Source organism: Melospiza melodia, chromosome 6 (assembly GCF_035770615.1).
Source record: "Melospiza melodia melodia isolate bMelMel2 chromosome 6, bMelMel2.pri, whole genome shotgun sequence".
Lineage (NCBI taxonomy): Eukaryota > Metazoa > Chordata > Aves > Passeriformes > Passerellidae > Melospiza > Melospiza melodia.
Window position 1 is genome coordinate 14,981,484 of NC_086199.1, and position 24,958 is coordinate 15,006,441.

At 43.5% G+C, this 24,958-nt stretch overlaps 1 protein-coding gene across 2 annotated transcripts in view; it reads left to right on the forward strand.

The window, feature by feature from the left end:
- The first annotated feature begins 14,080 nt into the window (after nucleotides 1-14,080).
- The window catches only part of CLMN (calmin), a 76,334-nt gene continuing 65,456 nt past the window's right edge, over nucleotides 14,081-24,958 (forward strand). The window contains exon 1 of one of the 2 annotated variants that reach the window (XM_063160029.1): nucleotides 14,081-14,209. In XM_063160029.1, the coding sequence (XP_063016099.1) occupies nucleotides 14,128-14,209 (82 nt within the window). In that variant the 5' untranslated portion in view covers nucleotides 14,081-14,127. The remainder of the gene's footprint in view (nucleotides 14,210-24,958) is intronic. The other variant, XM_063160027.1, reaches the window with a different exon arrangement.

The following is a 24,958-nucleotide window of genomic DNA, read 5'->3' on the forward strand; positions in this document are numbered from 1 at the left end:
CGCCCGGAGCTCAGCAATGCCCGGAGCTCAGCCCTGCCCAGAGCTCAGCCCTGCCCAGAGCTCAGCCCTGCCCGGCGCTCCTCGCTGCCCGGAGCTCAGCCCTGCCCGCCCAGCGCTCAGCCCTGCTCGGGGCGCATTGCAGGCGGCTCCGCGGAGCCCTGACCCTCGGAGGGCAGTACAGGACATTTTCTGTATCAGCCATCGCCACTCGGACGTGCTGCTCGGCTGCGGTTCAGGTTGCCGTGCCGGTCAGACGGCACAGGAGCCGCCGGACACGCAGGCATTCATTCCTCTGCAGTTCCCGAGTGCAGGGCAAGGCATTGCTGAAGGGGAAGCAGGTTTTAAGGCCAGAAAGGACCTTTATGATGAGGCACAACATTTTTAGCAGGGCCTGTTGCAATAGGACAAGTAATGGTTTCAAACCAAAAGAAGGTAGATTTAGACTAGCTATAAAAAATAAACTTTTTCAATGAGTGTGCTGAAACACTGGCACAGGCTGCCCAGAGAGGTGGGTGGGTGCCCCATTCCTGGAAACAGTCAAGAATAAATTGGACTGGACTCTGAGCAACCTGATCTAGTTGAAGTTGTCCCTGCTCATTGCAGAGAGTTGGGACTAAATGACCTTTAAAGGTCACTTCCAATCCAAATTATTCTAAATCACTCTTACTTTTACTTTCAATTGCTCCTGAGTTTAAATGATCCTTTTCATTTGTGTGTACTGCAGATCTATTGGCAATGCATGAGAACCTCAGGTGAAGCAAACTGGCAACAAAAGAAAAACTTTGCTGGTCTATAGTTTTCACAGAAGGAATATAGTAAAGCACAGTCAGTAAATACATTTAAAAGTAAGATAAATCTTGAAAGTTGTTTGTGCTTTTACACATGAATGTCTGAATGCAGAAAACAGTTATGCATATAATTGATGTTAGCACCCTGATAATCCCATCGTGGCAGGTTAGCTGTGGGTATTTGCATTTTTATAGAAAGCCACAACAAGAAACCACAACAAGGTCTTTCAGCTCTATCTTAGGCAAGTTGCAGGATTTTTTGTCCTTATGAACATGTGGAGAAATGACATTTTGAGGGAAATTATTATAATTAATAGATATTCTAGGATCGAGACCTGGTTATAAATAACAAGGTCATTGCTAAATTGGGGATACTTTCCAACCAGTTTTAAAGTTTGTCCAGCAAAAATAGGTCAGGCCATACTAAATGGTGCTTAAGGCAATTATAAAATCAGTTTGGAGGAATTGATTCAGATCTTGTGTGAGATGTATCATGAAATTTTACAACTTCAGGGAGTTCAGATCACATTTATGTGGTTATACTCTAAACGTGAAACTTTGGTTTCAAAAAGCAGAATAATAAGTGAACTTCAGAAATCAAATGCAAGAAAGAGGTGGTGAGAAAATGTCCTGAAAACAGTCTTTCTCTTATGGGATAGGTATGTATGGCATGAGTGAATGGCAAACTTCTGGGGCAGATCTTAGGGGCATGTTAATTGCCTTCATAATCCTGACTCCTCACAGATCATAGATGTCTCCTTGGCAATCAGGCCCTGGAGACACTGATAAAGGCTTCATTTGGCTGGGAAATGACTCCTGAGTACTGCAGTCGCACACACAAAGGTACACACTGTATGAAGGCCTGTTCCTATGGAAAAGTGCTGCTGGGATTCCAGCCATTGCTTATGTTTGTACTTGGCCTGTTTTTTCATGAAGTCTCTCCAGTGTGATAGTGATGATAACCCTTGCCTGAGTAGACAGCTCTGTGCCTCGACACTGTTCCCACAGACAGAAAAACCCAGCCTGATAACTCATATTGGTGAGACTGAACTGTGATAGGAGTAAAAATAATAACAGGTATTTTTAAGTATGTGTCTCCTTCCAAGGTTCTACACAGAAATCTAGAGCTGGCACTCCTATAACATTTTTACAGAATGGACATTGTTCCTGTCTGATGATTTCAGCAAAGCAGCTGAGCATGTGTTTAGATGTGAATGACAGCAGGAATGAAGGGAGAGAGAAAACATGATCAGATGTGGCTATTCTTCCTAGGTGGGCCTGGACCATGGAGATATTTGGGATGAGGAGGTGATCCTTAGAAATTGGGCATTTATATTAGGGTTAGCCAGAAAAATGTTACCTCTCAAGAAAAGAGGGAATTGGAAAGACTTACCTTGTACTGGTAAAATATATAACAGTGCATATATAAATACAAAACCAGCCTCCAAGTCAAGTCCTCTCCAGCATCACCCCCATGGAACGCATGCACATGTCAATAATTTCATCATGCCAGTGCCAGGTACTCGTGCAGGAAGAGGTTAATTCCGCCTCAGCCTTTACAAAGTAAAAGCTCTTGTTATTTTTGTTTTGTTTTGGTTTGGTTTTTTTAATCTGTGTGAAGAAAGAGGCAGGCTTTAAATATTTGTGTAGGCTGCTTGGCAACAGATTGCATGCGATCTTTACAAAAACAATGAGCTCCCATAGAATTTACATTGTTCGAGCTGGGTGCTGATGGCTCCTGAGCAGAGCTCAGTGGCTGCTCTGTGGGAAGAAGCAGAGAGAGAGAGAGAGAGAGAGAGAGAGGTGTTATTTTGTGCATTGTGTGCTACTGCTCTGGCTCCCCGAGAAAGAGGACTAGGGCAGGAATAAAGCTGGGGCTTTTACAGCACATGAAATGCATGAGGTGAGAGCTGACAGTGGCTGCTGTTGTGAGGTTAAGTCTGCACACATGACACGGAGCTCCCAGACAGAACCTGTGGCTGCAGGCCTGTCTCCTTTGGCTCAGGAAACAGCAGCATTCCCAATATTCTTCCTTCAGAAATGACATCTACTTGTCTGCAGCAACAACACTATTAAGCAGATTGCAATCCTTTCCCTATCAGCTGGGAACTGATTTAAAACTGATATATCATCCGTTCAGCTGTTCAGGAAAGGCAGAGCATCCCTGTGCCTGCAGCTGTTCAAAAATAATTGAAATCAACTCAGAAATTATGAGATGTCTCAGAGCAATAAGCACTACTTGGCTTGTTTGTTTGTTTGTTTGATTGTCCCTTTCACCTCTAGGATACAACTGCAGCATGTTTTCTTAGGTTTCCTCCAATGTTGGAGCAGAACCATACTTCATCACTCCCCAGAATTTTCTCCCTGACATGGAAAGGGACTTTTAAGTAAATATCTTTTGCAACAGCAGTGAGAAGAAATCTGAGAATTTCTGGTAGTGAGTTTTCCCATAATCTGGGGAGATGACACTATTTCCCTGCACTGGCAGCCTTAGATTAAGAACTTTGGAACTATTCCTAGTGATCACAGGAACTGAACATGAGTGTATCTGATACCCTACCTTAAAACATGCACAAATAAAAACTCTGATCACTGCTGCTTCACTGTTATCAGCCAAGATACAGGCATTGCTTTCTTTTTATACAGGCAATAATGAAACCACATAGCTTTCCTGAAACTACCTCTGCATGAAGAAACATGAATATAGCAGTTCACAAGAACTGGGAGAAGTAGGGAACAGTAAACCAAGAGCATCCAGTCCTATACATAAGATAATATGAATTCAAAGAAATTAGGTGACTTACATATGATCATATATGCCCTAAGCCACAGCCAAAGCCAAACTAATATCCAGACTTTTCAAAATCAGATGCTCTCAATTGAGTGAACGATGCTGATAACGTTTTGTAGGTGTATCAATATTTGTGTTTTAATTCTCAGAACATGTCTGAATGGGGAAGATGAGCTCTTGACAAGGATCACCTGGTAACAGGGCACCCCCTGACTCTCTGATCCTCTCTTTGCAGATACCATATCAATGTTCTGAGTCTTTATGAAGTTACATAAGAGGAGCAGGAGGCAGTAGCTTTGTGTGCACAGATGTGTATGACTCTCACAAACAGTGCTGAGTAAACCAGACATTCACATGCTCATGTTTCACCAACAACACTCTTCTGTTTACCCCCATATTTATTAATTCCATACACCTGTATATACAGGTACATACACAATAATTTTATACACACCTTTGGCAGAGAGGCCATTCAGGTCAGGTACACACACGGGCATGAACTGTGCTGTAACAACTATCTAGCAACATGTATTTTCAAATGTCGTGGCATTGATTAAAAATTCAGGATAACCTCATAAAAATAGGCTGTGTGATTTAGTGACTGTCTTGCTGAATTGATAGAAGAGGATTAAATTATGACTATCAAACCATTCACCTTTGTCAGTGGATCTAATCACAATCCGTGTGATAGCGACCAAAAAATGCATCTGACGGCAGCTTTGTAGCTTTGTGAATGAGTGAATTAGTTCCCACTGGCTGAGCACTAACTGCAAACTGTTATCACTTCACAGCTGCTGTTATGACTTTTGCTTTGCTCAATGGCTTCATTTTCCAAGGCAGAAACCTGTAAGGAATGGAATTAAAATACTTTGACCTAGTCTGTGCAAGAGCTGGAAAAGCGAAAAGAAAAGCAGTACTCTTTTAAGATAAACCTCACAAAAATAAAGGCAAAGGACCATTAGGCAGATCCTCTGATACAGCTTTTATTTTACAAGTCACTATACTTCACACAATTAACCCACTTTTGAATAAACTGTACTGTTAGTATGGCACATCTTCTAGAAAGGCATGCTCTCTCTCTGAAGAAATTAAGAGTTGGCAAATCATCATTTCTCTGGATGACTGACTCACTATTAAAATCTCCTCATTTGGATTCATCTTGGCTTCGGCTTCTGGCCATTGGTTTTTGTCTTTCTTGTCCCCAGTGCATTTTAAAACCCCTTAAGGCCTGCTGTTTTCTTCTTAGGAAGAAAATTAACTGTGTATGTGAAGAGCTCTGAACAGTTTGCCTCTACATCAAACACCTCATGGATGTTTCTCACCAATGATCATAGGAAAGAGCTCCTGGACATATGCATATTTTAAAATCAGTTGTGCTATAAAATGCAACAAGTTTTGTAAGTTTTTTTACCGCTGGTAAAAAACCACTGAATACAAAAGGCAGAGCTCTCCAGCGTGCCTACATGTGGTCACAATTTTACCTCATCCTGGAATATCAAAATACTCCTGTAATAATTCTTCTTTTGGATAAATGGGATAAGCCACTGACTTGTATAAAAACACGAGAAAGAAAATCTTTTATTTTCAAGTTTTGCACCTTTTGGCAGTCTTACTAGAACTTAACAAAATTGGGAAATTTGTCAGATTTTTATCTCAACAGTTCTGCAGTACTGGAGATAAATATTGCTGTAGGGACTTCCATTCAAACCCATCACTTGCAACTGTGTTGGTTTTGAGAGGTAGGAGATGGCTCCAAATGCCTTTTATGGGCTCTTCAAAGGGGAGAATTAAAGGGTATTTTCAATCTCCAAAATTTCTACTCAAATTAGACCATCTGAATTTTGTACTGTGGTATCTATGATCATCTGCCACTTCAAGTCAAGGGAGCTGCAACATAAATAGATCTATTCCTAAGCCTCTCTCAGAAGCAAAGTACAAACATTTCCATCAAAGCTGACTTAAGTGAGGATGGCTCATACTTTTGCCTTCCTCGTTAACTGTTGTTCATTTTTTGCAAAGTTACTAAAAGAGGGAAAACAATGCATAAATACATACAAATCCATCCCTTTTTATCCCCTCAACCCAGCTCTGTGATACAGGAGGGACTGGGTGGTGCAGAGGGAGGTTGGACATGGGGAAAGGCAACATTAATAGAACCCCTCTACTGAACCCCAGGCAAGTCATCATTTCTATCCTCATTTCTATCCATCATTTCTATCCTGCATTGCTATCTTCATGCACACACCAACACCTACAAACTGAGCACAGAAAGTTCTTTTTGGTACTCCATACCCACAAGATATTGCTGGTTTTTTCTCTCCAGATTCTAGATTTTTCTGTTTAAAGGATGGGTTTGAAATCCAGATCTCGATTTGGAAAATGCATTTTGGCAAAGAGGACAAGAACAGGTCAGAAGGAACCAGGCAGCCTCCTCTCCCTGGACACACTTCCTGGCTGGGTGCTGCTCTCCAAATCAGCCCTGCTGACCACAGCAAAGCCAGGACATCAACAGCTGCTTAAGAAAAGGCTCCACTGTGTGATCTCCAACACGACTTGGAGGTGATTAGTCTTTAAGGGCATCTTGGTTAGAGGATGACAAACCCTGACAGATGCTTGTGGTTAACTGTGCTGAGGTGAAATACCACCAACCAGGACTTCTAAACTGCCTCTATAGGCACCACAAGGACATTCCTAGCACTTCTCAAGGTCACACTTTGAAACATGATAAAGAGAAACTTTCTAAATCATCAACTTCCTTCTGCTAAGGAATGACTGATGGCTTTTAATTCTCCTTATTTTCAGAGGCTTCTGGCAGAACTGCAACATTAAATATTCAGTGAAATATAAGTAAGGTTTGAAAATGCCTGCTCTGAAAGAGCTTGGAATCATTAGTGAGTGCATCTCATACTGCAAAAGCCTCTGTCTGGCAGATTATGCATCGGAATCATCCATTTCTTACCTCAAAAAATTATCAGTTTATTTATCAGCTACAGGGTACAGCCCCTCCACTTGAAGCATTTATATATTTCTGTTACTTTCCAAGCTAATAATGTTTGGGAAGGTCAGGGAAGGAAGCTCTTCTCACATTTCTTTCACAGTCAAGCTGACTTTACATTGGATGTAAAATTGAAATCCCTTCTTCAAACAGAAGCAAACAAATAGGGAAAGGTTGAATTGCTTCAGAAGGGTGCTGCATTGACAGGCAGTTTAGCTGAATGCTGCATTTGAAGAATATTTGACATCTCCAGTGCTGTGAAAGAGGTCAGGCAGTTCAAAAGAAGCCTTCTTGCTTGCTGGCTTCTAAGAAACCAATTCATTTTGTTACTATGGTGAAGTACGCAGAATAGATCACACATAATTCATTCCCCCACAAACATTTTATTGCAAAAATATACTGGTTGTTTTGTAATATCAAATATTATTTCAGGGCTTGTAGATTTTGTTTCAGACAGGTTATGCCAGGCAATTACAGAAAATTGTAATATACAAGAGATTTGAAATCTGCAGATGGAAAGCAGTGTATAAAAGTCAGCAATGTTAGCATTGTTTATACAGCAACTGCAGTGCTTGAACACTAATAATTACCTGATGCCATGCTTCCAATCCTAATATTGATGTGGTAAAAAACAGACAAGGCAATCTCCATTTTCACTTGAAGCATTCATTTTCAGTTGGTGTTGGAGAAGGCTGATTTATAATTTACCCGACATTAAATATTTGTAGTTATGTCCAGAAATAGTCTTTGCCAGAAAGTGATATTGCAGAGGCCTTGACTTGTATCTCTGGGATCTAAAATGAATGAACCACAAGTTTATCTAACCAAGGGAATTCAGGCAGAGGAAGGTAACAGGCCAGCCAGGGTTAGACCTGCAGCTGAACATTGTGCAGGGATGGCCAGCCCTGAGCAGCATCCAGCTGGATTGCTTCTTCCTGCACACCTTCACCAGCTCTCACTGCTCTGCAGGGACCTTCTGCCACCACCCCATCTGCAGAGACATCCACACACCAATTCTCTGCTTGCTGTCCCTCTCTCTCTCCGTGCAGGAAGCCCTGAGACAGAATTGGCCCCTGAATTTCCTTATTGTTTAAGGCACTGCTTGCACCAGGCTGGCCTCTCTACCTTTGCATGGAGACCAGACAGAATGAAACCGTGAAAATCATGTTAGAGGAGCGAATTCTGAAGAGATGGAAGCTCCTCGGAGATGCTCAGATGCTCTCAAGGTGAACATTTTGCTTCTTTGGTCTTTTCCTGGCCTTTAGGGTGGTACACAACCTCTAGAGCTGGACAAATGATCACTTTACTAGTAAACATTGCAACCTTTGTTCAGCATCTACTGGGGAAACAAACCTTCATGGTGTGCTGGAGCCCACAGAAGGGAATCTGAAGGTCCTGAATTCAGCTGGTCACAGATGAGTAAGAGCAAGTCAGGCTCAAAGGGGCAGAATTACACAATACTGTCACATGGATGAGACAAGTGCATCCCACATCCATCAGAAACAGAAGGAAAATAGAGGCAGAATAAAAGGGGGAAAATAACAAACAAGTTTCCAAAACCTAGATAGAACTTCTTCTGTGTCAATTCCTCTCTGAATCAAGGAAGGGTTTTGTCCCAGTAAGGGGAGATTTTGAATGAAAGGCTCATGGCAACAGAAAAGAAATCAGCTCCACAAGTACATAATATTCAAATGAGTTTTACATAACTACTCTCCTTTTCTTCCAGCTTTCATCTGCATGGAAGAACAGCAGAAAACCAAACCAAACTGAATGTAGGAAAACCAGCCTGAAGGCCAGAGAACAGCCTTTCCCACTGCCTCTGTCAAATACAGCACATATGTTCTCAATAAATCACACCTTAAAATAAACCACACTTACCAATGAAAATGAAAAACAAAAAGAGGGAGGACTGAGAGTGACCCACACAACCCTGACTGAGAGTGACCCACACACCCTGCTCCCACCACACCCGCTGTCCTGATGAAGAATCAGAAGGAACTCACCTCTACAGCTCCAGCACATGAAAGCTGTCCCTGTGATCCCTCCCCATCACCCCAAAAGACCCAGACTTGGAAATAACCAAATTATTTTGTTGCTAAGTTGGTCCAAACAAGATTTACCTTGGTAGCAAGCAAACAAAACAAATTCACCTTCCAAGTCAGAAGCCACTGTAACTCCTGGCATTATTCATGGACTGTGTGATGAAACTCATGCAGAGCACATGAAGACCTTCCAGCAATTTCCATAGTCTGTTTATTGCCAGAATGTGGCACCAGTTATTGTGAATCACTGTGGCTCATCAGGGTGGCCTACATGGTGGACTTCTGGGAGGCAAGGAAGGAGGAGACACAGCAGAGGGAGGCTGCTCAACATCCAGAGTTTGTAGATATGCTCAGTGGTACGCTGTGGCAGGGCCAAGTGTCATCACCTCTCCATCTGAAAGGGACTAAGAGGAAGATGGTCTAGTGGGGCACAACACTCCTATTTCTAAGCTGGTATTCATTTTATTCATTTATATTATCTCAGTATCTCCTCTTGACTTGGTTGAATTAGACTGTCTTTTCCTCTCCTGACTTTTTTTGTGTTTTGCTTTGAAAGTCTGTTTTACATGGTATCCCTCCCATTGTTTACATGTGTGTGGGCAGAAGAGCCAGACTATGGGGTGGCTGCAGTCAGACAGGGTAATAGAAAATAAATCTTTGCTTACCTATTCATCTGGGAGAGCTAATGACTCTTTTCTCTGCACTGGCCCTCCTTGGTATTTCAGATATGGGCTAAGGAAGGAAAATAAAATCTTGATGAGACCTACAGGGGCAGGATTATTGCCTTAAAATGGAGTGACCACTCAAGTCAGGTTGCAATGTATCTGTAAAATACAAGAGTTAAATAAGAATGTGGATTACTTTCCTGTGCTACAGACTTTTAACTTTCGCCCTTTTTTCTCATTCAGCAGTAGGGTAAGATAGCATCCATTTTCAGTCCTCTTCCTGTAAGCCTTCAGAAAAAGGGTTAAAAGTTGAGTGAGATCCTCACATACTCTGCAGCCCCTTTAACAAGGCAGAAGCACTCAAGGACAATGCCAGTAGTGCCGGGGCAGGATCCAAAAGTTTTTCACCTTCCCAAAAACAGTTTGTCATGGACCAACATGAAACATCTTGCAGACCATGGCACTCAACAAGGATGTTTTGGGAATGTAGGCAGAGGGAGGTCTAGAAAGGATCCATGGAAAGTTGGTTTTGTAGCTGTGTGGTCTGAGCAGCCATGGATGGCTGAGGCATGGCTGGATAGGAAGTTACACTTCTCTGAGTTTTGGGTTGAAATGCAAGATATTTTCCCCTATTTCAAGATAGACGACACCTTTTTCTGGTCACCATTGGTCTGGAACTATTTTAAACAAAAACAGGAAAACATCCATTCCTAGAATGACTGTTCACATGGAGAACTCTGTTTATAAAGGCTAAACAAATTAGCTACAATGGCATAAATATTTTCCTTAATTTCAGAAATCGCTTCCTTTGTGTCAGATACCTTCCCTTGCCATTTTATCAGGAATCACAAGGATTCTCCATCTGGACAGGCACAAAGCTGAGCTGTAGAATTTGATGGCTTTGTCCCTACTATTACACAACCTTGGAGTGTAAATTTTCTTCTAAAACTGAGAATTCAACTCATTAAATCACTCACTGGTAAGATAGGCAAAGGATGAGAAACTAAAAGCTTTTTAACATCCTTATTCTGCATACAGTAAAAAAAAAGATAAAGGCAATGCAGAAGAGTGGTAGGTTCCCCATGAACTTCATATCAGACTCTCTGCCTTCTCGTATGTGACAAAACTCTTTCTTTAATAAACCAGCTATTATAGTTCAGAGCCTCTGCCAAGTGTTTACAGCATTGCCCTAAGTAACAAGTCTGAGCCAAGGGACTTCATTAAATCTAACCTGCTTTTTCAGTTATAGAATAGTCCTTTAACATCAAAAGGCAAGTGGACTTTGATAATAAAATCTAAATCACTTTTTGTTTAAGAGAAGTTCTTTACTCCTCACTGCATACAATCAGTTACTTCTTAGAAGGCATATAGTATTTTCACAGATAATTTTCACAAGCCTTTACAGAGTTTACAACAACTAACATAACATTTGGTATTCTAGCTTTATACGAGAATTTCAGATTTCATACTTTCTTGTTGAGCTGATTCACAAATCCTAGGTTGCAGGGAAGAACTTAAAAACTTAAAAAAATGTTTATACACAATGCCCTGTCGATCTTACAATTTTTAAATGTTGTTACAACTTTAGAGGTTTACCTTTCTACTTTGGACCACTTGGTTCTGCATATATGGCAATGTTTTTTATAATTATCTCAAAGGAGGGTCTACATATGAGGGCTTGTCGTAACCACAAAGCTGATTTGGGAAAGGTGCTGGAAGTGAAATCTGAAAGTCTGGTATGGACAATTGCAGGTGACATGGCTGCTGTCTTCCTGCACACCTGCTAAGTGAAACTGGATCAGGCTTTTCATCCACAGCCCATGGTGTTCATGTAAGATGAAGTTGATGCAGCTTATATTGGTGTGCTGGGCTGAAACTGGAGTGATCAGACCTGGCAGACAGGCTGAACCCCAGGCTGAGGTGCTGCCTGACTCGCTGGCAGGGGCAGGGCAGGCTGCTGTGTGATGGCTTTGCCTCCACTGGCACAGGAGGAGCTGGCAGCCCCAGCCTGTGCTGCTGCCTGACCACACCAACCTCTGCTACTGCACAGGGCAACACAGAGCAGGTGTTTTCCCAGCTAAGAATGGTCTAATGACTTTCTCCTCCTCTCTCTAAGCGGAAGTTTTAACTTCCCTGTGTTCACAGTGTTAATCATTTACATCTTAAACCCAGCCTGACTCTGAGACCCAGACTGAGCAGGTCAAGTGCAGCCACCCGGCAGGCCTGGAGGTGTCAGTGACGTGGCTGCACCCTAAACCACCATGAGAGTGGAGGTGGGCAGCTCTTGCAGGAGGACAAGGAGGAGGCTGAAGGCAGTAATTAGCTCTAGGGACATCTGCAAGAACAGTGAATCACAGCTGTAACATCACAGGTCAGCCGGGGCTGGCACAGAGGAGTTACAGCAGAAAGAGTGTGGCCAGCAGGAGCAGGGCAGTGACTGTCCTCCTGTACTTGGCACTGGGGCAGCTGCACCTTGAATCCTTTTCAATTTGGGGACTTCATTGCAAGGAAGACATTGAGGTGATTGTGGAGCTGGAGCACTTCCAGACAGGGGCAAAGAAGGTGGTGACAGGTCTGAAGCACAGGTCTTGTGCTGAGAGAGCTGGGAGGGTTAGTCTGGAGAAAAGGAGGATCAGGAAGGATCTTATTGCTCTCTACAACCACCTGAAAGCCAGGGGAGGGTTATTCTCTTCTCACAAATAACAGGGGACAGGACAAGAGGAAATAGTCCCAGGTTGTGCCAAGGGAGGTTTAGATTGGATATTAGGAAAAAGTTTTTCACTGCAAGAGTTTTCAAGCATTGGAAAAGGCTGCCCAAATGGTGGAATCTCCATCTCTGGAGGTATTTAGCGGACTTGTAGATGTGCCACTTAGGGACGTGTCTTAGTGGTGGCCTGACAGTATTAGTTTCACAGCTGAGCTTGATGATGTTAAAGGTCTTTTCCATCCCAAACAATTCCAAATCTGTGAGTCTATAATTCTGCAGCTGAAGGTTGTAGGTTGGTTTCCTTCTCATTAATTTGTGGTGTGCTGACCATAGCAAATGGCCACTTGGAGGTCTCACAAGCAGGCCAGTGCAGAATGCAAAGGACTATTTAGAGAGCTCATGGCACCCCAGCTCCAGGAGGACTCTCACGCACAATGGGACAAAGCCTCGGCAGTCCCCATCTGGCTCTGGGAGTAATCCTGCTTTGAGCTGCAGCGTGGGTGAGGGATCTCCAGGCACCTCTGGCAGACAGTATTTCCATTGATGCTGTGAAGTAATTCACCTGATTTTCCCACAGCCACACTTGCTCAGTTTCCAGCTCCACCTCTAAATGTGGTACTGATGCATTCAGCCCACTTGGATAATGCCTGGAAAAAAAACAGGTCCTCCCAGTGTAAAATGAAGGCAAAGCCTGGCATTGTGATTTGAGCAAATCTATTTGAGTTCAGACACTTTTTCTTTTCCACAAGCTGTTTTTTTCTGCTCCTTACATTCAGGCTTAAAAACTCTTTGTTATGGCATTCATGTGTCCTTAGACCTGTGTAAAACTTTCCAGTCTTGATATGTAAACAGCTGAAGACTGCCTCAGACTCTTGGAGACTGCATTTTGGGAGAGCTGACTGCTGCATGTTCCAGTGGTGACGAATCCTTAGGAGATGCTTAAGGGATGACTTTGCTTTCTCACCATCTCCATCTGATTTTGAGCCATAATGGCAAAATCACCAGAGCAGGCTGTGGGAAGAGCGATGCATTCCTGAGCTGAGTGAAACAACTGGTTGTGTGGAGTGTTTGCTTGGGATCACACAAACACTTCAGACTTGAAAGAACCACAATTTCTAGATCCCCGTTTGTTTATATTTAACTTTGTAGATTTCGCTTACATGTTTTGCTAGTCTAACTCTTGATGCTATACTGGTCTGACTGGATCATGCCAAAATTTGCTGTTTACCTGCACGAAGGTACAAATAGTGGTATATTGCAATGAAATGCTTTGTATGCAAATGAAATGCTCAAGCTGTTCATCAGGTTTGTAGAGAACAAATCTCAGTGACACCGAAGGGCCTTGGTAACAATTACTGTCCTAGGTGGATGAAAAACGGTGTACGTGAAGACAGTCAATGTGAGAATTCACCTCAAAGGAAATTTGAGAGCCTGAACAGACTACCAAGAGCAAGCTAAATCCGAATGCAACTGTGTTTTTAATGTGTAGTGGCACTGATTTCATGCCCTCGAGTAAAACCCCTCTGCTGCTCATACTTTTGTTCTTCCACTGCTGCCGTGGGTGCATGACACCTATTTTGGGGACAGCGCTCCTTCTGTCCCCAGGTACGGCAAGAGGGCTCGGCGTTGCCGGCGGCCCCCTTGTCTCGGCAATAAACGCGTTTTTATGGGGCGGGCTGCGGCGGGACGGGCGGGGGTCCCGGCCTGCACCCGAGGGGGCGGCTGGAGCGGGGCCAGGCCAGGCCGGGCCGGGCTGAGGGCGGGAAGGAGAGGAAGGGGCGGCTGAGGGCAGGCAGGGCAGGGAGGGCAAGAAGGGGCGGCTGAGGGCAGGAAAGGGCGGCTGAGGTCAGGAAGGGGCGGCGGGCACGTCGCTGCCCATGGCAGGGGCTCGGCCGGACCCCCGCCCGCTCGGCCCCGCCGCCCCCGGCCGGGCGGGCAGAGTGAGGGAGGCGGTGGCAGCGGAGGAAGGAGGAGGGATGGAGGGAGGGACGCGGGGCGGGGCGCAGCCGGCGCGGAGAGGGGCCGCCCCCCCGCCCGCTCCGCTCCGCTCCGCTCCGCGCCCGCCGTCGGTGCCGGTGAAGGCGGCGGTGGCGGTGCCGCCGGCTCCCGCCGCCCCCCTGGCCCCGGCCCCGCGCCCCTATGGCCGGGCAGGAGTGGGACTGGTTCCAGCGCGAGGAGCTCATCGGGCACATCAGCGACATCCGAGTGCAGAACCTCCAAGGTAAACCAACACCCCCGCAGAAACCCCTCCCTCCGCCCCCGCCCGCCCCGCTCCGGCCCCGGCTGCGCCCCCGCCGCTCCTTCCTCCCCTCCCGCCGCCCCCGGGCCGCCGGCGCGGGCTCCCGCAGCTCCGCGGAGCGGGGGCGGTGCGGGTGAGGGTGCCGGGCCGGGGGAGGAGGGCGGGCGGCGGGGCCAAAGTTTCCCCCGAACGCGGCTCCTGCCCGTCCGGCCGCGGAGATCCCGGCGCTGGGACAGGAGCGGCCCCGGGGCAGGGATGGGGACGGGGCGCGGGGGCTCCGGTGCCGGGGATGCTGCGGGGGCGGCACTGTCGTGTCTCCCGGGCGCTGCTGCCACCCACAGCCTCCCCTGAGAGCCGTCGGGGCGGGGGTGCGGGCTCCGGCTGGGCTCGGGGGAGATCTGGGGGCTCCGGGGCTCACTGTGCCGTGGGGTCCCCGCGGGGCCCGGCCGGGGCGCCCCGGGTACGGGCACAGCCCGCCCGCCGCTCCCCTGCCACACCTGGGGTCACCCGGCCGCCGTCAGGGCACGGCTCCGGGGCCGCGATTCGAAACGAAGCCGCTATCAGAAGACTCAATTTAATGTATCTTCTGATATGCTACTGTTGAATAAACATGGACAGAGCTTTTGGATAAATCCTCTGCGAGATGCTCTCCTGTTCTGCCACAAGCTCTGCCGGCAGAAGGGATGCAAATACCTGGCTCTGAATGTAGATCGGTGTCAATGTAGCCGAAGTAGTAGTTCCTCCCAAGTTATGTTTGCCCCTCACCAGGTAACTCCTCGTGACTGGAAAGGACAGCAAGACTCGATGGAAGAGGAAAAAACCAGCAGTGGTTTATAGGAGAACAACTTGTTCAGTGTAACATACTGATCTTAATCAATAGCTCACATAATACTGCGATGTATCTTCATGTTCCATAAAAATAATAGACTTGAATCAGAGGTCATTATCTCTTCCTGTCTGTGCATAATTATATTAAGGCACTGTCTACTGGCAGAGCAGTAGACTTGCTGGAAATTAGTTTTGGTTTGGATTGATTATAGAAGATGTATAATTTATCAGAAAAGAGAGTCAAATTAGCTGTTCTTTCAGCTCTGGTATATTAATGCAGTTAGCTACTGATGGGGTCACTCCACATCATTTTGACCTGCATCATCCTGCCCTCTGAAATTCAAATTTTGAGCACAGTCAGGGAGGTTGATTCCAGGTTGCATTCCCCTTGGGTTTTGAGAGTCTCTCATTACATTGTAGCTCAATGTTCCTGGCTTCTCTCTCAGTCTCTTTCTACTCTCTGTGTTAACATGGCTGGCCTGCCTCTGATCTCTTGCTGCTCAAAACTGTAGTCATTACGCCAAGTTTAATCCTTAGTTCGTGGGCATTTTTGAGAAGAAATACAAAAGTAATCTGTTCCTAGAAAGAGTAGTATGTTTTTGGCTTTGCCTCCCATTTGTGAGAGAATAGTTAATTTCTCTTTCTGGAATTTAAAATGCAGATGCACACAGTACAAATGCACACAGCCCCATCTAAAATTCCTGTAGTTGTGTAGGAGAATGTCATCCTACAGAGCAAATTCCTTTGAATGACATTATGTTCATGAAAAAAACCTCCTGTTCTCTTCCTATCATCCAAGAGAAATTGTGAAACATATATGGATTATCACCTTGCTTGCACTGCTAAATAGGTTTTTAAGAAGTTTCATGCCTCATGTGAGCTCTTATAGGGCAGAAAAAACATTTGTTCTAAGGTGCTGCTCCAAAGCAAGTGATAATAGCTGTCACAAAAGATATGATTTGTAACACATAGTTCTCACATTATCTTCTAGAGATAAAAAACATTTTACAGATGGCGAGTCTGATACTCGTGAGAGTGTGATTTTTGTCGCTTGGGAGCTTGGTGGCAGAGCATGGTGCTTCTCTTCAGAACAGTTTCTTGTGAAATAGCAGCATATGCTCTGTGCTCATATGTGGTAATTAAACTTTCTTCTGCTTTATAATTCAAAAATCACTCTCCCCTCTCAAAACAATGCCATCTGAATAAGTGCTAGTATCATTGTCTATCAGTTGTAGAATCAATAACAGCTTTGATGTGCTACAAAGTCAAGAGTTTGGGATGAAAAACTAGGTGAGGACAACAGAGCATTTCCATCAGCACCATCAGACCCCCCAGGCCCTGCTGCCCAGAGCCTCATGAAGGACCTGTGCAGTGGAGATCCCCATCTGCTGCTGCATCTCCAGCTCCTGCAGCACTCCCTTGTAACTCCAGCTGTGTTTAGAGTGTCAAGGGGATGGTTTGTCTGATTCCAGAATGCTCCCATTCACTGGGACATTTTGCATATGTGGAGGTCCCTCCTGGTCTCTGGGGGACCCATCATGTTTATTCAGACCCAAGAAGGAGTAAGGAGGGGATGGGAGGCGGCAGCTCAATATTTGCAGATCTGAAGAACACGTGCAAACACTGGCATGTGTGCATGCAGGGTGGAGGTTTCTGGGCTGATGCACAGAGAGGTGTGAGGTGTGCAGGGCAGGCAGAGGCAGTGCAGCCACGCTGTGTCTGAGCCATCCTGCCCAGCTTGGAAGTGCTGGAAGAGCCCAAGAGCTGATGGCTCAAAGGGTCTCAGGCAGCCTAGCTGATATTAAGGTTTCTGCAGGAATCACAGAGACATCTGCTGTAGTAGTTCTCCACACCCTTTCTGGCTCTGATTTAAAATGTGAAAATTGTCTATTTCTCTTGCAAATTTCTTCATTATGTCTTAGCTGAGCTATTGAGCACTGCTGACATGAATTCTATTTGAAGATAGCATATGTTGTTTCGGTCTGTTGCATCTTCCCTCTCTAGTTTGGTTGTTCCACACCCAGGAAGAATCCAAGATGCCAGTTACTGGGAAGTGTCTGCTCTCATGAAGATGCTTTTGCAGTGGTATGATCCCACCAAACTGAGATGTTGTAGGTGCATGTGCTGGCTGCAGAAGTAGCTTCAGGAGCTATATGTTCTGTCATGTGTGAAATTATGGCCGCTGTGGGTTTTTCAGCTCTTTCATAGGGAAACTAAAGCTGACAGCAAGGGGCAAAATTTACTAAATGGGTAGGACTTGGGGGTGGAAAAAAAAGAGTTTAAAAATGGAATTGCATCTTGATATTTAGGTATGTAATGATGGGCTTCTATTTTCCTTTTCCATCAAGAGATTTTCTATTTGATTTTTTAAAAGTAGGAAGTGACATTTCAAAACTGTGTCAGCTAAGTGATGCTAAAAGCCAGGGACAATTCTTCCATTCTCAACAGAGGTGATTTCAGAGAACAGAAGTAGAAGTGACAATTTAATGGAGAAGAGGAGAGAGGAATATAAAGAAGGAATAAACACTAGGTGTGGTGATGCACAAAACAAGTTCCTCCCTCCCGATGTGCTCGGTTTCTAAATGCATTTAATAAACTGATACCCTCGTGCTCTTTGTTCTGATTGTATATTCTCCATAGTGAATTTCTCCACATACTGAGAGAGAAAAATGGAAAGCCTGCACAGAATGTAGGAGCGCATTGTCAAGCAGGGGAATGCTCAATAATTAATTTCCTGCCAGGAGATGGTTTTTTTCCTCTTTCTTTCTTCCATTACAACACCATTGGGAACATTTCGTTACAATACAAGAATATTTTAAAATCTTCCCTACTGGAAGCTTGATTTAGGACCATCAAAAATATACTTCCTTGTGTGGGGAATTGCACTTGCTAGAAAGAAGCAACATCCTCATCCTCATTTAGATGATATGTTGGTTGTGTGCTTTGCAATAGCCTAAATGTGTGTTGAACAGTACATATCTTTCCTTACATTCCTTGGAATGAAATATATAGAGATGAATAATTGTGCAGTCAGGTGTATCATCTCTGGCAAACAAGTGCTGCTACCACAACTTTAAAATAATTATGATTTGAATGTTCATTTTGTATATTTCTAATAGAGTAGATGGGCTGGGATGGTAGAACTCTGCATTTCTGCTGTCAGAGGACAAGTCAAGGTCCTGCTGCTTGTCATGTCACTACTCACTCAGGGTTTGATCCAGAACTCACAGAAACCTGTACATGTTTGTTTCCGTAGATTTGAATATTTTCTTCAGTCTCATTCTTGCTCTGCTGAGGGGTACATGGCGTTCAGAAGTGTTTGGAGGGCTACACAGGAGTGTATTGTAGCATTGACCAAAATAATGGAGAAAAAGAAGGGTGACAGACTGGAAGAAATAACCTGAACAATATCAGCCCCATTGGTTCCCTGTCCTTGCCGTAGTTTATGTCTCTGGGTGGATCACTCAGGCGTAGAGTCCCAGCACTCTCTGATTTTGCTTGGCTTTCTGTTTGGATCCTTGAGATCTGGACTTCATAAGCTTTGGACAGTAGTAGTAACTATAATTGTCACTAACATGAATCTCACCATCATATGAGGTAACAGATTCTGAAGCCTCTGTCTCAAGAAGTCATACAAATGCCTGACTTACACAAGTTAACTCTGGCAGTGAGAATATCTAGATATCTTTACTTTGTGGGGGCTTAAGCATCACTGATGGATGACCAAAGGCAGGTGCTATAGTCAGTCTTGAAAATATTTCTCTCTGTCCTTTTTATTTATTTGTTTGAGGCCTATTTTTAATGACTTTTGCACTTAGCTACAGAGAGTAATAATTTTCCTTTAATTACAAGATACAGCAGTATTTAACTTGTTTGCTGTAGTTTGACATGCTTTTCAAATACATGGAAATTTCACAACAAGTAGAAGGAAACCTTTTTAATGTATCCATTCATTCTGACAAAAGTAAGGTGCTGTAGCTGTTCATTACTTTAACTCTTCTATAACTTGTCACCATACTCAGCAAGATTTCATTCTGCCTGGAGGCATGTTCACTTAGTGGAGATCTTTGTAGATTCAAGTGACATTTGGAAAGATTAAATTGTCTAGAGAACCTTAGGCAAAGCACTGTACAACTACAAAGTGATCCTATTCTGTATAAAATTTAAGTTAAATAGGCCTGAGAATTATAAATGTGAACGCCCAAAATAAAGATTCAGATCCATGAATGAGATGAGAAGCCAAACCTTAATGCTGGAACCCAAGTGTCCTAGTGGGCATGGTCTGTGTAAGGGCAGTAGCTGTCAGCCATGGAGGGAAGACTTGCCCTGCTCCAGATGTAGGAAACCCTGGACTGAAATAAAGGGGCAGCAAGAGGTGAGACAAAGTGCAGATTGCCTGTTTCAGCATGCAATTTTAACAATTAACAAGGTTAATGCCTAATTTCTCTAACAAATTAGAAGTCTGGGCTCTCTGTCCCATTGAATGGATGAAATGACACCAAATTCAAATCATGCCCAGTAGCTCCCCAGTCACATGAACTCACTGGTGTGCTGACACTTTGTCTTAAGAGAGGCTCTGCTTGGCAGCTGCATGGACCTGACTCAAGGCATGGGGTAGATGTGCTGTCACTTGCCAGCATCACCTTCTCTGTCTTTCCTGGTGAGCTGTTGTTCAAGGGCTGACCAGTCTCAGCACTGGGAGAGCTGGTGAGATCTCAGATCATGTCACTTGCCTGAAGTCATGGTTTAAAAATGACAGTCCTCAAAACACTGTGTTAAAGCTAGTGATGATTTAAAAATATAATGGACTTTTCATAGTTTTCCTGCCTGTTTCTTGTTTTGCCCACTTGACTTGGACAGAAATTCAAACAATTTTCTTTCTCCTAAGGACGATTTCAAGGTTATGTCACTTGCCTTCTGAAGAATGTGTAGCATTTATTTTGAAAATATCACAAAGAGATTACTTGATTTCATTTTTTACTTTTAAAGACAGACTTCTGTTGGACTAGAAGAAGCAACCTTGGGCATTTTGGCTTGTCAGTGTCCATTTAGACATTATTTGTTTATGTCCTAAGTTGTTGGACCTTACTGTTGTTTCAGAATGATTCTTAAGGGCATATGTCTAAAGGGAAAGAGCCAAATATCTGTCTTGTCATGTAGAAGTAAAAATGATCTCCAAAATGTATTCAGGAGTAGAAATTACCAGATAGGCAGTGAGATGTGTGTCAGTGCTGGGGTGGTGAAGGGCATCACAGCACCTTATAAGAAATAAGTGTCTTTTTCTACATGTCTCTGTACCTGATATTCTATTTTTATATCTCCCCAGCCAGTTAAATACAGGGACTGTAGGTGGAGGATTGCAGGATGAATTTTACTTCATTATAATTGCTGCATATTTCTGTGCAAAGAGCTGAGCTGTATAGCCATGAACAAAAGTTTAAATTGGCATGTTCTAGGATGGTTGTAATAGCAACAGCCTGGATAGCTACAAAGGGAATGCCTGTGGACCTGTAAGCTTTAAGCAGAGGATTTCTTTATAAAACCAGAAATCCCACTGAATCTGAATAGATGTTATCAAAAACATTTTAAAGATAACTCTAATCCCGTGCCCATTACTTAATTTGATAGCATGATTCAAGACATATTTGTTATAATAATGTAATACTTTGAGGGATTCTATTGCTTTTCCAGTAATTAATTTCAGACATAAATTAAAATGTATTTTATGCCTTAATATCTTGAAAGTTACTTCTGATGTTGGTCAATGTAATTCAGACCTAGTGTATTTGTGAAGAATGAGTTACCTTGTTTTTTATACTTTTTATATTAGCATCTCTTACTGTTAGCAGTCAGAAATAAGACCCTTCTAGACTTTGAGCAAATCTAGTGTTGATTTGCTCCATTATGTTTTTCCTCTTTTTGTAGTGTAATTGGTAATTAGTTGTTTATAAAATAAATGTTCATTAAATATGTTGTCACAGAGTTCATTTTAAAAACAAAGATTTATATACCTGCCCTTTTTATATTTAATGCATTCATCCTTTTGGATCTTCATTTTATCATAATTAAGACTGGAGATGAGTGAATTTTGTGGAGTCCAAAGCTGCCCTTCTGTAGTGTCCATTACCAGGACACACATCTGTTTAGATGCTCCATATGTCTGAGTTCCTCTTGAGCCCTGCTAAGGTCAGGGATGCTTTACCCAAGGAATGCCCCAGATCCATTTTTACTCTTCCAGCCTGTTTTTCCTAAGTTTTCTTCAAGAGATGCCCTTAACAGTGCACTGAACCCCCTGACAACTGGGAGGCCATGTGTTACTCATGTGTTGTGAGAGCCATATCACAGCCTGAAGTGTCCATTTCACAGGACTCCAGCTGAAGCTCTGAACTGCAGCCAAAGCAGAGGGAGCAGTTATGTGCACAGGCTGTCTTTCTGCTGTGCACTAATGGCCAGATAGAAATACTTTGCCATTTTGTGTCAGTCCATTTGAAGAACCCCCTAATGCATGTCAGTAGGTGTGGGGTGTATGCAGTCTGGGTAGTTCACAACTGAGGGCTGATTATGCTTCTCTTGGCTCAGTGAGAAATAGGAAGGGCAAGAGAGACCTGGCTCTGTGACAAATGGAAGCAGTGCCAATGAAGATAACTTAAAATCTGATCCTTCATATGACTGCATCTGGACACATGATTAAAGTTTTCTGGCTCTTACTGATGTTCATGATAAACATGAACTGCAGCTGTAACTTAATAAAGATATAGATAGCATTTATAAATAACATGGTATGAAATGTCCACTTCAGACTTATTGTCTTAAACACAAGGAATGAAACATAAATCTGTCTGGGCTGTTTGCCCAGGGAGAGTAACAAGGCAAACAGGAGCAGGCCCATGGAGACTCCTCAGAAACCCAGATAGTGCAAGAGGGACTCTGGCCAGTATTTGCATGTCATACTTCAGCTTGGTGAGACATAAAAATCCTGCCCAAATGAGAAGATGATCTTCCAGAGACAAAATTCCCATTTACTCTCCCTTTTTGATAAGGTACTCTCTAGGCCTGTTTCTGGTACAAAACCTGAGTGATTCTAAGAGTAACTGGTAAGAGTAGTAGCTGGGAAACATTTGGTCCCTCTCCTTGTTCTCAGATTTCAGGCTGTGGAGGGGACATCCTGGCCTGATGATTAGTGCCACTGAACAACATTTCTTTCCTGTTGCTCTCATTTTTTTTCTTTTTCTTTTCTTTGGTTTTTTGTTTGGTTGTTGTTGTTGGTTTGGGTTTTTGATTGTTTATTTGAGTTTTTTTTAAGATCTCTCTGGATACAGGACAAAGGGTGATTTGAAGTTTTAGACTCTTGCTTGAGTTCATCTGTTTCTTCCCATCATAGAGAAAAGAGTTGTTAAGGGAGTTGATGTTGGTTAAAATCACTTGTGCTCAGCCTTCTTGCAGAAGTTGTTTGGTTATTGACATTGGAAAGAAGACAGAGTATGAATTTTTACTGGCTAAACTGCATTTCTTCTTGTGAAGGTAGAAAGTCTTTTTGACGTACTAAGTGTTGGCCTTTCAAAACTTCAAAACATTATGTGTTTCCTTATCCTTATCAGAAGGATTAAAGAAGATAGGAGGTTTTCATTCAACAACTGTGTGTATGAAGAGAGGAAGCACCATGTTCTAGCACAGCTAAAGGATGCTGTAAAATCCTTGGTCTAAGCTGCAGCTGACAGTATCAGTCATCATGAGTTTATTTTAATTTAAGAATTTGAAGGTTGCACCAGTGTGACTCGTGTGAAGTCAGGAAGTGGTGGATGGGTTGGCCCTGGTGATGGGAGCCCATTTCTGCAGGAGAAGGACAGTGCATGCTTCCTGTCCCCACCCAGCCAAGAGGGGCTGTGCTCAGGTGCTGAGAGAGGCCAGTGTAGCTGAGGAGGCCTGGGAAGCTGATATTCATCTGTCTCAAAACTGGAAACTAATGAACACAGCAAATTATATTCAGATTTTGTTTTAACTGGTCAGATCTTAGTACTTTTAAAGTCCTTGACACCCTTTAATTTTGGGAAAGGTTGAAGCATTATTTCATTGCCCATCCCACAGATGGCTGTAGAGCAGTGTTTTTTTCCTGCAGGATCTCAGCTGTGTTCATGCAGAGTGAGTCCTTTGCTTTTCTGTTGGGGCTGATTAGGAAAGCCAGTTGCAGAAGCAGCCTGGATGCCCACAGCAAGCACTGATGAGACCCCCTTGCTGCGTCACTCAGGCCAGTAAACAGCTTTGTCATTTAGGCACTTAATTATGAACTGGATGTTCACTTGACCTCTTATATTCTCATTTCACTAATGAACCAAAGCTTAGGAAGAGTGACTGACTTCAGAGCTGCAGCAGTTTGGGCTCTTTGAGCCAAAGTTTCCACTCATTTAATTTATCATACTAATGATCAGTTTTGGAGCCTAAACACAGGAGGTGCATGGAAAATACAGCGTAATGTGCTAATGTGATGGCCCCGTGACAGAAAGATTGGTGGGGGCTGCCCACTTCTTCTTGGCTTTCTGGTCCTGCTACACATGTGTATTCTTGCATGCAGCATCCTTAAAGAATGAAGGGGCTGTTATGGATGTGGAAGTAGCATTTAGGAATTCTGGTTTTACAGAGGAGTCAAACTTGAGTTACGATACTTAGATAATATTGATGCCCATAGGCTTTCTTTCTTACTGCTTTGTGTTTGAGTTGACTGAAACTGAAATGTGTTCCTACTGCATTCTAGCAGGGATTTATTTTTACTTTTTTAGTGTATGAGTGTCTCATGATTTTAATGTATTTCTCTAGATGACACCCTTAAGTTAGGCTTGAGGATAAAAGACACATGAAAGCCAGAGGATTGATTTAAGTTATCTAGAGAATCTAATGACATGCTTTTCTATGTATGAACATGGAAAATTTTGGTGGAGCAGGCCTTGAATCTTGGTATTCTCTTTTCAAGGTGACCATTGGAACTACCTGACCAAATTCCTTTCTTCACATCTTCTTCTCTCCTTCACTGTGTTGCAGCAAAAGCTAACAATGTCTCCTAACAATTCATGTGACATATATACTGCCTTCTCCATAGAAACCTTTACAAGCTGGTAATTGCCATGAAGCTCCAGAGCCATCTTTCAGCCCAGTGTGTGGTGTTCTCATGCTGGTGGCAGGTGGTTCCCCTCTGGGTTTGCACGTGCTTGCTGGTGTTCTGTGCAGTGCACACCAGTTGGTGTGAAGGTTAACTGCAGTCAGATTTCAGTTTGGCTCAACTTGGGGTTTTTTAAAAGAAAGAAGAACAAAATGTTTGTAGAACGAAATAAACCTGCTTTGTTCTACTTTTTCCCTTTTTGTGAAGATGTATTTTTTGATGTCTCATTTTGATCATCTCTATGTGTTACTAGTTATCATCTTCAGGTAGAAACTCTTTTTTCGTCAAGGGCTTTGGAGTTACCTCAGTTAAGATCCAAATTAGCTGTACTCCCTCTGGCTCTTTGTACTATGCTTTCAGTTCACTGAGTTTGTTACAGAAGTTTTGTTTATTTTGTTTTGAGTATGTGTTTCTAGAAAGAAGACAAAGTAAAGCTAGGGAAGGAAGAAAACTTCCTGCTAGATGGAAGAGGGTAATTAATGATGAACATCTCCAGGAACTATAATTTGTTTTCTTTGAGAAATGTATGCTAATAAAAGCTTTCTGCTTGCATGCATAAATGAATCAGATTAAATTTTGTCCCAGCATGAACTTGCTGTCAATTCATGCTCTTCAGTTCTCAGAATCATCCAAATGTTATTTTAACAGAGAGCAGTGCTATATCCATTGTCCTGAAACCCTGTCTGCCTTGTGCACAGGTCTGAAAGAGCCCAGTGAGGTACAGAGGAAGACCAAGGAAGAGCTTGCCAAGG